Raw genomic sequence first — 13,630 nt, 5'->3', positions numbered from 1 at the left:
CAGAGAAGAATTATTCCGTGACAGAGAAGGAATGTCTCGCGATTATCTTCGCTCTGCGGAAGTTCGACTACTACGTCGACGGAGTCGCTTTCGTGATTGAGACTGATCACATGGCACTCACATGGCTGAGACGCCTAGGCGAGCCGAGCGGACGCCTAGCGCGATGGGCGCTACTTCTCCAACGTTACGACTTTACCGTGCGCTACAGGAGAGGTAAGAACAACGTGGTGGCAGACGCGCTTTCGCGCGCACCCGTTGGCGGCGGGGGCAGTAACCCTGCTACCCCCTCCGCGACGCCCCTCAGTCGGAGCAGCGCGACTGCAGCTACCCACTTGTACTGCATCAGTTCAGTGGGGAGCGCATTCAGCAGAAGGGAGCTATTAGAGGCTCAGCGAGAGGATCCATTTTGTCAGAAGGTGTTTGACGGGCTCAGGGAGCTGGGCGGCGCGGCCGTGGCACACATGGAGGCAGCTGGTATTGCTGCCCGCGCGGGGCGCTTGAACACAGCTGGTAATGCTGTGAGCGCGATGGATTCCTATCTGCTTGACTCTCCTATCTGACGGCGTCCTGCTGAGATACTTCCCTTCCGAGAAGGACACACGAGTCCTTCAAGGTGGTGATTCCACGCACACTGAGAAAGGCGTTGTTACGCTACTTTCATGACACGTGCATCGCTGGGCATGCGAGCGGCCCTATGACTTTTCTTAAGTTGTGTCACTTCGCTACCTGGTCTGGCATGAAGCGGGAGGTGATTCGCTACACCTGCTCGTGCGACATGTGCCAAAGGGTTAAGCCACGTGGTGGACGCACACCTGGGCTTATGCAGCCGATCAATAGCCAGGCTCCCTGGCAGATTGCGGCTTGTGACGTCATGGGACCCTATCCCAGGGCCCCGAGCGGGAACCACTTTCTGCTCGTTGTCACAGACCATTTCAGCAAATGGGTGGAGCTTTTCCCACTGAGAAAGCTGACGGCACGCGTAATCATGGGGAAGCTGGTTGAGGTGTTTACACGGTTTGGCTACCCCGAGCAGTTGATAACGAACAATGCGTCGTACTTCACTGCTAAGCTCTTCGTGGACTCCTGTGTTGCCCTCGGCATTAAGCACAAGAGAACAACCACGTACCACGCCCAGGTGAATCCCACGGAACGCGTGAACCGCAACATCAAGCACATGCTAGTTGCATTTGCGGAGACGCACAATGACTGGGATACCCGTCTCTCCGAGATTGGGTTTGCTCTTAGATCAACCGTGAATCGCTCAACTGGGTGCACACCTGCCGCCTTGAACCTCGGCAGGGAGCTGTCGAACCCCGTAGACCGTACTCTACAGGTTCGTAGCAACAACCCGAATGCTCGATCGGCACGCGCCAACTACGTGACCGGGCTGCGCGCGAAGATGACGGAGGCTTTGGACAAAGCACGACGGAATCTGAGCACCGCTCGCGCCGAGCAGAAAGCGCAGTATGACCGCTCTCACCGAGAAATTCACTACAAACCGGGTGATCTCGTGTTGAGGCGCAGTCATGTCCTGAGCGACACCAGTAAGAAGTTCTCCGCTTCTCTGGCGCCGAAATGGTCAGGACCGTACCGAGTTTGGCAGAAGGTCTCTTCGCTCGTGTACAGGCTGGCGGACTTGAAGGACCGGTGCATGTCTGTGATCTCAAACCCTACGTTGACAGGGGGAATGAGATGCCCGAGGAGGACGCACTCCCTCGCCAGCAGGCAGCTGTACCGGGAGGCCAATGTCGTCGTTTGAACATCGCGCCTCGTTACAACTTGCGCCCACGGCAGACGTAACTCTGACCAACGCGCAGGGAGTAATTTCTCGTGCTGAACACGGACGGGACGCCCTGTCGATATTCAGTACATTTTTCTTCCAGAGCAAGCACGCGCTTTCTCTTTGGAAAAGACAGAGTGGGGTTAGATTGAAAAAAAAAAAAGAGAGAGAGAGAGGAATACTGTAAACGTAAAAATAAAAAAAAATGTAACTAGGGAAAAGACAGTCTTGCAGCCAGCCAGGAGGGGAGCCAGCGGAGGCCACGACGACCGTTGCAGCAGTGAGGGGCAAGCCGTCCAAGGAGTGGCCGCGTTCCTGCACCCAAGGCATGCTGTCACCATCAACCAGGCCAAGACAAACGGTTTCCGGTCGGCTACGGAGCGGGCCAGCCGGAGTTCGAGGAACAGGCCCATGCGTCTAGCACGACAAAAGCTGCAGCAAAGAGACCGCCTCGACGCCGTTCTGTGCTCGCGGCCATGGCTTCACCAGCGGGAGCAGCTTGGCGCCCCGCTGCCCTCGCCATCGGCGGCGTCAACGACGGAGGGAAGAGGCCGGCCGGGAGCGAGCGGACGACCCGCTGAGGGGGCCTGCACCACGCTACGCAACGCGAAGACGCAGTTCCTAACCGTTCCCCGGCAAGCTTCCCTGGCTGACCAAGGATGAATGCAGAGGCCCGCCTGCGGCCATCGATATTTCCGTGCTTGGCTAACTGACGGCGAAGAAGCAGGACCTATGGTTACCGCGGTCATCGACACTTCCACCCTTGCTCCATGGTCGTCTCCTGTGGTCGTCGGCCATGCCTCCCCCTCCGACACCCATGGCTGTGAGCTGTCTGCAACTCTTTATATATTGGCGCTTTTCTTTAAATGGGTTTAAAAGTTAAACGGCATCTAGCCGGCCCCACTCAGTATATATCTGGGTGAACGCAGTTACTTTTAGCCGTACGGCGGTTTTAAGGAGGGGGGGATGTAGGGATTCATAATCCCCTGCCCCCATTATAAAGGGCCGCGCGTAGTTAACACGCGTGATTACGTACGCTCTTGGGGAAGACCGCGAGGAGAGGGCACACTGGCCACCATCCCATCCTCCCAGGCTCCCGCGGCGACACTGCATGGGTTTCCTTCTTTCCTACCGGCATACCCGGGAAACCTCCTCTCCCCGAGCCGAGGTGAGATGCGCGTCTGTCGCAGCTCCCTCGGTGTCTTTTGACGGTTGGGCGTGCACGCGCACGTATCAGCATTCCCGTTGGGAGACCGCCGCCTTCACCCTCTGCTCCTGGTTCAGCGCGCACTGACTGCCGCGGGCCATGAGCACGAAGCCGCACGCAGGTGAGCAGACTACCTCTCACTCCTCGTGCGTGCTTCTCCCTTAGGTGGTTCTATTTCACCCCCGTACGCGGCGTTCGCTCGCTACATGGCGGTTGTTCTTGAGCGTATTTTCCTTGCCGTTACTCGAGCACAATAAACTGTTCGAGTACGTAACTCGGCGTTTGTCCCCTCTGGCTCGAACCCGCCGCAGTAGCGATTTCTCGCACCGCGGGTTGGGGGTCACAGCTCTGTCTGTTAGGGCTGCACGTTGGGGCTAGAAGGCGACTGTAGCGTCTAGCCCCCCCCGTGGCGCATTCTTGCGAGACTAACCCCCATAACTTGTTGAAGTGTACTTGTGGTGTTGTATTATTGCTAGTATGCGTCGGATGCCCTCGACAATCGTGTATGCAGTATTTGAAGGAATGGCCATGTGAAACAGGAGAAACTTTGTTTGTTATAAACTGCTCAAGTAGACAATAAGGCCTGTACTTATATACAACATTTTCATATGTTCAGTCTATTAATACATGTACGCATTTGTTATTCAAAATCTTCTACTTGTCTCAGGAGAATAACACTTATTGGAATGCTTGCTTAAGGTAGTTTCAGTTAGCTTACCTCCTCTAGAATGGGCGTCCGTGGCATACGCATAGTCATTGTCTAAGGTCCATGGACACTTCCTAGGCATATCCCCCTGTGCGTGCACGCATGCCGGTGTCAGTTTGTGCATGTGCGCGGCAGCAGGTGCGAGCACAACATCTAGTTCTGTGCCTGCCAGATGCTGGCACCTGTAATACCTGCAGTGTGTACGTGCCAGAGCCGGCACCGTGACTTTTTACATAAGTCAAATGGCTGTCTATATTCACCCTACAGTTGCAGATTCCAGCGCGTGTGCATCAATTGGAGCATGCGCAGCTGCCTTGACTTCTGTGAGAGCACTGTAATGAACCCACTTTTTTTCTTTTTCTCAAGAAAATTGACGTCAGTTTGTGGGGAGGGCGACCAGGTAGACGCTTTGGCATGTCGGTTAGACATTATGGCACAGCGCATACGACGAGGACGAGGGAAGACATAGACACGGCGCTGAACTTACAACTGATGTTTATTGAGGCTCTGCGTCTGTTTTAGTACAGTGGTGGATAATCTCAAAAAAAGGAAAGAAAACACTCACACATTAAAAATTACATGAAAGACATGACTGGAACTCTGCACGTGCCAACAATGGCATATGACAAGATTTCAGTGCTTCCTTATCGATGGCTCGGAAAGCGCATTTCTTTATCACACAGAGCAATTGATGTGGTGCTTACGTATTGGTTTTTTTAATTTCATACGCTATATGATTTATCTAGTGATCTTAATGTGGCTGTCGGCTTTGCACTGCTTGAAAATGGCGAAACATTGTTCTTTCTTTTTATTTCTTTCTTCTGTGTAGTCCCTGCAGTGAATGCGAAGATGACCGGAAACATTGTTTTCTACTTTGTTCTTGTGTTCTCATATCTGGTCATTGAGGCATCTACCTGTTTGGCCCGTGTAGTGCTTGCCACAGAAAAGCGGAACCTGTACACAAACAACATTGTCAATGCACTTTACAAATCTGTTATGCTTCTTGGTGCAGCCCCCCTTGCTTGTGTTGCCCGAGTTCACCAAGTGACAAAGCTTAGACGGCTTGTCGGGTGCAGAAAAAAACACATTCACATTGGCACATGAGATCACCTTCTTGAGATTTTGAGAAACCGTATGTAAGTAGGGGATAACCACGACCTTTCTTTTTTCTTTTTTTCTGTTCAATGGCTCCAATGCCGACTGAGGTCAAGGTGTCTTTTAATAGGTTATCTGAAACGGATGTTAGCAGGAAAGTCTGGTATCCTGCCGCTTGTAAACGCGCTACTTGAGTCTGAGAGCTGTATTCCATTTTGTGACGCCACGATTTCTCCAGGGCATTGTGGAAACATAGCTTGGCTATACCATGCTTGACAAGTTTGGAATGCGCAGACTGGTATGGCATGAGAGGCTTCTGGCTCCTTGGCTCATAGCGCCAGCACACATGGTCATCAGAGAGGCGCAAGGAAAGGTCTAAGAACAGTAAAGTTCCTTCAAAAGGCAATTCATTTGTTAATACAAGCGGTGTGTTAAGACAAAGTAAATGGGGACGTTATGATTGGTTAGTTGACTTGCCAGTGCAAACATCACTGTGTGCCTATACCGTTATATTTTTTGGTGAAGGTGTTCGTTGGTGCTTCTTTTTTTATCTTTGCAGCAAGAGACAAGAGCTGTTAAGACCTCTACTTGGCCTCTGAAGCAGTCCAGTTCTTTCCCTGTCCACCTGCCCCTCTCACATTCTGTGGGCGATGCTACCATTGATGGAGGCTGCCTTGACGATGCTGCTGGGGCTGGTTTCTCAGGCAGTGTCAACTCTTATTTTTTGTTTGGGCATGGCTCGTGACACTGTCGCTTGCATCTCACATTCTAGTGAGTCTGCCCAGCTTTCTTTCGCAAAGCTGCATAACACTTTACTTAGTGGTGCCAGTAACAGGTATTCTCACTCTGCCACTGCTTGGTTAACAAGTGTTACTCACTGTTGTGTGCGGAAGCGTTATTAAGCACGTAAGCGAAAACCAACCCTGGGCATACATTTGGCTCTTTGAAGCCTCCCGTGCTGTGCAGGCATAGCACTTGATATGTGAGCTGCTGGAAGGTTTATATCACGACTTATGCTGCCCTCATGGCTGTGCATCAAAAGTACCAGTATAAGAATATTATAATTGAAACTTTTTCTGGTTTTAGTTATTGTTTTAACTTTGATTGTAGTGTGCTGTGGATGGTACACAGAGTCGGCAGGAGTATTATGACCTTTTCCGTCGATCGCCTGTTAGGCTGACTGTTGTCAGCCTGGCATGCTGCCACAAGTTTGGAACGGCGTCTTTTACTTTATAACAAAGCTCTCTAGTTTGAGCAGAGCTGCAGAGAAGCTGTGAAACAATTTTGTCGCTCTTTCTTTCTCTCTCTCTCTCTCTCTTTTTTTTTTTTGAAGAGACACGACTTTCGAGGGGCAAGTTTTTGAGCTAGTCATTCAGACTGGATGAGGCTTACCAGTACATCTGCTTAAATATCGAGCATACCATAAGGTTGTAACCGTGGAGCCACCCACCACTGCTGCTCACATATTGGCACCGTGTAATAGAAGTTCATTTCACTAGGCCTTAAGATCATAGGTTAATGTCAGTTGCTTTTCCCATCCTTAAATTCTCCTGCATGCACACCACTTTTGTTTGAATGCAGTGTTTCTCGGAAAAGTTGGTAGCATGCTGCATAGCAGTAGAATATAAAGAGCGCGGGAAAGCAAGCATGATAACATGGTAAAGACTGCTGCCAATTCACTATAAGCAATAATTCATCTCGATAGAATGGTAAAACAAAAGTGGGACCCACAGTTTGTGCGTACATATGAGTATGATTCCTTTTGCTCTTTGAGCTGAAATCCTGGCTAGTAGGGCATTTGGTAATGGTGGTGTTGGTGGTTTATTATTAAATAATCAAAAAGGAAGGAAAAGAGTGTTGCCGGCCGTGGCAACTGCTATCTAAAATCTGAAGCACATGAGCTGCTGTCGGCGGGAAAGAAAAGGGGATATGGAGAGGATAGCAAGGGGAAATACAGAGGGGAGCAATAGCAAAAAAGGACAGGGGGAGCTTTGTACATTATTTACAAAATACAAAAAGGGCAAGTTCGCATCGCTCGTGCGCAAGGCACCATCAGTATTTTGTTGCAGATTATATCGACAGAACTGCAGACTGCACATCCATGCTTTATCACAAGTAGTAGGAGAGACAGATAGTGCTTCAAGATTTTCATTTAACACTCAAGATTTTATGATAGCTTTGTTATGCCCCTAGAGTCTATTGAACAGTGAATGTGGAATTAATTACCAGACAATATTCGAGGCTGCTGATCAGCACAGTAGTCTCTCACATCAAATTCTTAAAAACAGAAGAAAATTTTGAGATGAAAGAAGTTGTGTAATTTTCATTGTACTGATAGCGCATTATGAAAATTTGAGCTCTACTCAAATTGCGAACTCTACCCAAGCTGCAGGATGGCAGGATGGCAGTGCAATAGACGGCTAACCAGGGGTAGCACGATTGCACTGATAACACAATGACAACAACTTCCACCATGGATCAGAAGATGCTGCTACCCGGTGACTGACATGTCAGAGGCTATAAGCAACCTGCAGTGGTCACAAGCTATGATTGCTCCACTGAATTGCTGCAAGTCACTACTGTCAGTTGCTTGGGTCATGCCAGGCAAGGCTGCATCCTAAAAGTGATGAAGCCTAAATGGTGGCTTGACGTATTTAGGTGACTCCAACTCCATGTAGCTTCAACAGAATGTGACAGGTTGTTCCTTAGCACAAGCTAGCTATGTGCAATGCACTATGCATGTTTTCATTGGCAACACAGAAAGGTGGCATTGGAAACGCTATGTGGATGCCCCAAACAATTGCTTCTTTAGATGGAGGTGAAAAGCAAAGCACTGTGTGCTGTGCGATGTCAGGGCTAGAACTGTGCACGGGCTCGGGCCGGCCTGAAGGCCCGTACCCGGCCCGGCCCGTGGCCAAGGTACATTTGTCTCAGGCGGGCTGGGCCGTACACCCCGATCACGAACACGCAACATTTGCAAAAGCGCGAATACGGCCATAGTGCGATAAGCGCCTAGAATGCGTAGAATTTCCCCATGTTGTCCCTACACGAGAGCTGCCAAGTTCTTTCCCGGCGTCGACCTGCCTTTCCTCCTCGCCGCGAACAGATATTTGGTAGCCATCAGTGACCAAGCTTGTGATATGCTTGTGGGCTTCGCATCTCCGCTTTGGTAACACCAGCGCTGATGTTTAGGTATCGTTTCAAACTTCGCGCCCCGCTGTTGCCTATCACATGTCTTTACTGTGACTTACTCCTGCCTCTGCACGGCCTCGTTTGAAGTGGGACATAGCTCAAAGCATCTGTGATGCACGAGTTTCGTCTTGTCTCTCTTGTTGCGAAAATTTCACTTGAAAGGCCCACAATAAGGCAGGCGAGCTCACCGAGTACTTGGCTACAAAATCAACCCCTTGTTTAGGTTTAGAGTTAGCGCACTTTTAGAGAAGCAAACAGGCTGCTTACCGAAAACTTGCTTTCCTGTCAAAGAATGCGTTAGTCGTTCCAGCCACAAGTTGTAGCACCGAAAAAAACTTCTGCTCTAACGTGTTCATTATCCAAGAGCAACGCAAATGTCTCAATTCAATGAATAACTTGTTTTTGCGCAATAAGTTGATTCTACCTACGTCCTGTGCCCCTAAATATTCAGCAAATTGTTCATTTCAAATGTGAGAACTCAACATTTTAAGATCTTGGATAAACCCATCATCCTGAAATTATTTTCTTTTTCATCGCTCCAACTGCAATTATAGCATAACGGGCCGGGCCAGGCCGGGCCGGGCCCAGGCCATAAATTTAAGCGCCGCGCCGGGCTCAGTCCCTGTCCGAGTCGGGCAGAGCAGGGCTTGGGTCTGTAGCATCAGGCCCGGGCCGGGCTCGGGCCCAAAGTTTCAGCCCGTGCACACCTCTAGTCGGGGCATGCTAAAGAACACTTTGTGGTCGAACTTATCCAGAGCATTCTACTGCTGCACCCCTTCATAGCCCGAGGCACTGTAATATGTTTAACCTATATAAACCGAACCAGATTTCTTCATTCAGTCACTAGGCAATGCATTATGGTGCTGCGACAGTATTGCAGGTTGCCTATTGGCCTGCCTGGCTGTTTTTTTCTATGTGAAATCAGCTCTGTCCTCTCATCTCCACTGTGAATTTCTTAAGCTTTGAATCAGGAAGCAGAGGCTGAGCGTATCTGTCCTGGAATCACTTGTGGCAGCAAGGGACATGTATTGCAGCGCAGTAGTTCAGGCTTACTTGTCAGTTCATGGCATGGTTTTCGAAAAGCGTGACCTGCAGACCATGCGGACTGCTGGTTGATGATCTTTTCACCAGACAGATTACAAGACATCAAAGATACATCATTTCAACATAAGTAGCTGCAAACACAGGGCACCTATTGGAGTATATACAGTTCAAGCACGATTTAACAAAGTTGACAATTATTTCGTTAAATCGGGGATTTTGTTAAATCAAGGGAGGCATTTCTCAGTCACTTAATCCAATACAGTTGATTATTATGTGGTATAGCGGCATCAAGGAAGTACCGTGGCATCATATTTGTGAAGCGTAAATGCGCTGAGAATGAAATTGCTTTGAAAGAACATAACAGCACAACTGACACAAAGGACCAGGAAAGTTGCACTGTTTCGTCATTCCGCATTTCAGAATGCAATACCGAATTGCTCACTATGCTATGTTGCTACAATGAATCTGCGGCCCACGTAAACGATCGACACTGGTAGCATGTATGAAAAGAGGCAGAAAAAATTTACCTCAGCAAGAAGGGTCCCATGGGACTGCAATTTTTTTCCTAGCAATGAAGTCTTTGATCTTTGCTTGCTTGCTGTTTTTAAACAACAACTACACGGATTTTTGTGTGTTCTGGCAAACTGTCGCAGCATATTAAGGGCATCCAACACCTGACCCGGTGTTGGTATGTGGCACGGCTGCCGACACCAGGTCGACGGGTAGGCATTTTCCTGTTGGGCAAAAATCTCGTGAATTCAAATATATATAACTCCCGTCCCGTCTTTCACCATGCAGTTTGGAAAAATCGAGACAAAGTTGCTCCATGATGTCAATACATCTTTGGGTCTTTTCTAAAATGTACCAAAAATAACCTTTTTACCTTCATTTCTCGATAAAAAAGTTTGCTAAATCGTGACAGCGAAATCTGTTTTGTTATTTCAAGTTATTCAAAACATTGGACCATACTGACGTCTGAGGAAAATAGGGATATCTTCATTAAATCGGGTTTCATTAAATTGAGTTTTGACTAGTTTAACCAACATTTTGACGTATGTAATTTTATGTTACCAACTGCTTGCTGACTTGTAGCATTAGACTAAACTAACGGAAAACGTAGATGCAGTGTGTTCTTTATCTGAGACCAGCCAGCATAGGCTACCCACTGCTTTGTGGTGGATGTTATCTCAGCCATGGGGGCCTAAGTAATCCATTAAACCTTCATTTTCTTGTTGCCACACTGCAAGTTCTTTTTACTGTAAGTGCACTTATTTATAATTGTAGATGCTTCTGCTTCGTCCAGGCTTCTTTATGTCGGCCTTTCGTGGATTGCAAATGTGGCGCCCAACCCGCAGTGTAGCAAGAGGGCTTTTTTTTTTAGTCGAAATAAAAGTGAAAAGGTATCTCTCGTGTTATAATTGCATATTAATATTATATGGCAACAGAGGCACAATAGACCCGATTTACTCGCTGCATCATGCAGGTCAACTCCAAACTATGGGAAACAAGAAAAAAAAAAATTGTCTTGCTGGTAAAACAATAGAAGCTCCAAGCCACAACTATTTCATTAAGGCAGTCAGACTTTTTGGCAGTATTGAACTACTGTGCTGCTGCTGTCCAGTTTTCCGGACGCTCCGTGCGTAATATGTAGACCGGCTGCTGCTAAGAGTGGTCATAAATTTTGCCTTGGGGTTGGGTGACTGGGAGGTTTCATTTTACAAGGCCTTTAGAAAGCACACCGTGGTGCCATCCTTGGAGAGGGGGCGGAAGCCTGACAGAGCTAACTCATCTTGTAAACATCTCGCCCGGCCATAGCGGCCACTTTTCGATGGAGGTGAAAGGCAAGGCGTCCGTGTGCTGTGCAATGTCGGTGCACATTAAAGAACCTCAGGTGGTCAAAACTTCCAGAGCCCTCCACTATGTCATCCCTCAGATCCTGAGCCATTTTGGGACGTTAAACCCGTGAGCATTAGCAAGTCTTACTCTTGACAAAGGCTGCACATATAAACTGTTGATAAATTATGGATATTTTTTATTTCAGGTATCTGATCACCTTTGTGAGTTTTTAAATTGGTTTTACTGTTTGGATGTTGAGCTTATTGATATTCTCCCAGAGATTGTGTGTTTTAATTCGAACACTCAAGGCCTGTTATCGTGAGACAGCATTGCAAAGGATGCCTTGAAAGCTTGCAGGCTTACAGACTAATTGCTAACAATGTTTTGCCGGGGCTCTGGAATTGCTATTTGTTTTTGTTTCTTTACTAACTGGAATTCTTACATGTCGGGCAGTTGATTAGCACGCACTGGGTATTATTTCCGGGTGTGCTGAAAGGAATTAATCTAGGCAGCAAGGGTGAATGTTTGTGCTGTGCACTCTTTCCCCCTCTAGCACATTCAGGGCTGAAGCTTCCTACTTTACTGACTCGGTACTTGGCAGGTCTTGATGCGTACATATTGCTGCCATTAATACGGTGTGATATACCGCTGATATTTAGGAAATTACACCGTCACACTTGGTTCTGTGAAATAGTGACATATTATATATATGCTAGCTGGACAATAGTCATGTTGAGTTTAAAGGCTGCCACAGCTTCTGTAAAGTGTAATGGCTTTCCTTGTTTAGATATGCCATCTTGTGACAGAGATTTGCAAAGCTAGCTATGAAGTGGGGGTGGTGACATTGCTGCTCAGCATGTCAGTGAAGGATGCGTGGCTCAGTTGAATGCTCTCATTTATTCATTGTCGTAACAGGTTAAACCACACTGCTTGTCAAAGGGACACTGAGGAGAATCCCTTCCAATTTTTGTTCTATGCAAAAAAATTGTTTCTCTGTGGCTATGTTTGATGTTTGTTAGGCAAGAAAGGGTGCATTTGCTGCTGTGAAAACTGAATTTAGAAATGGAAAATTTTTCCTGTCACTAAATGCAAAATCGTGGAATGAATAATGACAGTGTATCCTAACCTCAAGAACTTGCATCAGGATATTGAATTGACATCACCGTAATTTTCATGCGGAAGCAGCCAGTGGTGGCACTTTATTGTATTCGATTTGTACTTTCCTACATTAGAATGGATAATCAGTTGATTTAGGCCAACTTCAGTTTGCCCTCACTGGCATCTGCAGAGGCATATTATTTTCTGTAGTTTTTGGGTGGCCTCACCATACTCTGTCTCTTTAAGCAGTTTACTATCATCCATTGGAAAGTGGTTACCTGATATTGTGCATTCTCTGTAAGGCAAACTCAAGGGACTGGCGAAATTTCTTTGGATCGTCAGATGCCTTTCTAGCCTAATAGAATTAGTACCAGCACAAAAAAAAATTTTACAGTGTAGCTCATGATTAACCTCTAGTAGTTTTCCTACTGGTACCTTTCCAGTGTGTAGCTTGGAAATATTCCTCAATCACAGAATGCTAAGTACAAATTGGACCACAAATTTCACTGCATGCTACTACTACTACAGGGAGTGCTGGTACTCTCAGCAACAGCTTTCTTGGCAATGGATGGAAGGCTAAAGGAGCAGAGAGTCCCTAACTGTGTCATTCTGCCAAATAGTAGTTTGCTTGCACACTGATGCACCTGGCCACCTGGTGCGTTACTGTCTGCACAGCAGCTTCTGTGTGTCATTGGTGCTAGCTGCACCATCTGTGGAAGCTTCTTTTCATTAGGCGCGCCTAGCAAATTCATTGCAATCACAAAAATTGTTTTTTCCCTTATGATTTTTTTTTTTAAACATTAAAACTTGGCATATGGGTTAGAAAATATTCCCAAATAACAAATATGGTGTACCGTTTTTTGGGCTTGTGTAGGAACAGAGGCATATTTCATTTCAGCTTCATAGCCTTGGCTGCATGAAAAATTGTTGCAGGGATAGTATTCAGATAGCAAATCTGATTAGAAACACTGTAGTCAAAAGTATGTCTGGCTGAACAACTACCATTTTTTCTTGTGTAACGAAACTTAAACTTTATTTCTTGTTTTAATTCAGTAAGGTAAAACACATAAGACTTGTTCAAAGCAAAAGCATAGCTGATATTTGTCAGCTTAGTTATCTGAAATAAACTCGTCAATTATGCATTTACCTAGATTGTGCCCAAAGTAGCAGCAAATTATATCCATTCACATAAGCATCAGAGCAGTTTGACTGGATGCTAGTATCATTCATGCCACAAACCTACTTTGCATTCTGAAGGCTAAGAGGTGTAACACATTTGCACATAAGAAGACTGTATTGATATAAGTAGCTTTGCTTTGCCACTGGTGAAATGGGGATCATCTATAAGCTTCCTAGTTTCAGGGGGAGGACTGGTATTTTTTCCTGTTAAAACTGATTTATCGGACCAAATTTTGCCTCTTCAGAGTCGTGTCCCTTCTATAAATTTCAATTCCACTAACACGTATATCAGCATGATTTACTTCCATTTATGCTTGGTTCACGAGCTTAGGTTCAAATATTGCGAGTGCCTGTATTGTGTATGTAATGTACTGTTCTCTGGCACAGTCATAACGTACAGTTGTTGTGCGAGTATTGCTCACTGTAGGGAAGTAGACTGATTAGTCGTTGATCATATTGTCAAGTCACTGGCAGTTACTGAGGGTCATGGAAG

At 46.9% G+C, this 13,630-nt stretch overlaps 1 protein-coding gene across 4 annotated transcripts in view; it reads left to right on the top strand.

Annotated features, from left to right (window-relative positions):
* LOC146205849 (uncharacterized) overlaps positions 1-6,120 on the top strand; it is a 46,995-nt gene extending 40,875 nt beyond the window's left edge. For all 4 annotated transcript variants that reach the window (XM_084590495.1, XM_084590494.1, XM_084590496.1 and 1 more), the window contains exon 10: positions 5,348-6,120. In XM_084590495.1, the coding sequence (XP_084446621.1) occupies positions 5,348-5,533 (186 nt within the window). In that variant the 3' untranslated portion in view covers positions 5,534-6,120. The remainder of the gene's footprint in view (positions 1-5,347) is intronic.
* Positions 6,121-13,630: the final 7,510 nt, after the last annotated feature.

The sequence above is a fragment of the Amblyomma maculatum genome, chromosome 1 (genome assembly GCF_055883805.1).
Source record: "Amblyomma maculatum isolate TAMU_Amacu chromosome 1, ASM5588380v1, whole genome shotgun sequence".
Classification (NCBI taxonomy): domain Eukaryota; kingdom Metazoa; phylum Arthropoda; class Arachnida; order Ixodida; family Ixodidae; genus Amblyomma; species Amblyomma maculatum.
Note: the sequence above shows the minus strand (reverse complement) of the source record. Positions and strands in the feature narration are given on the sequence as shown.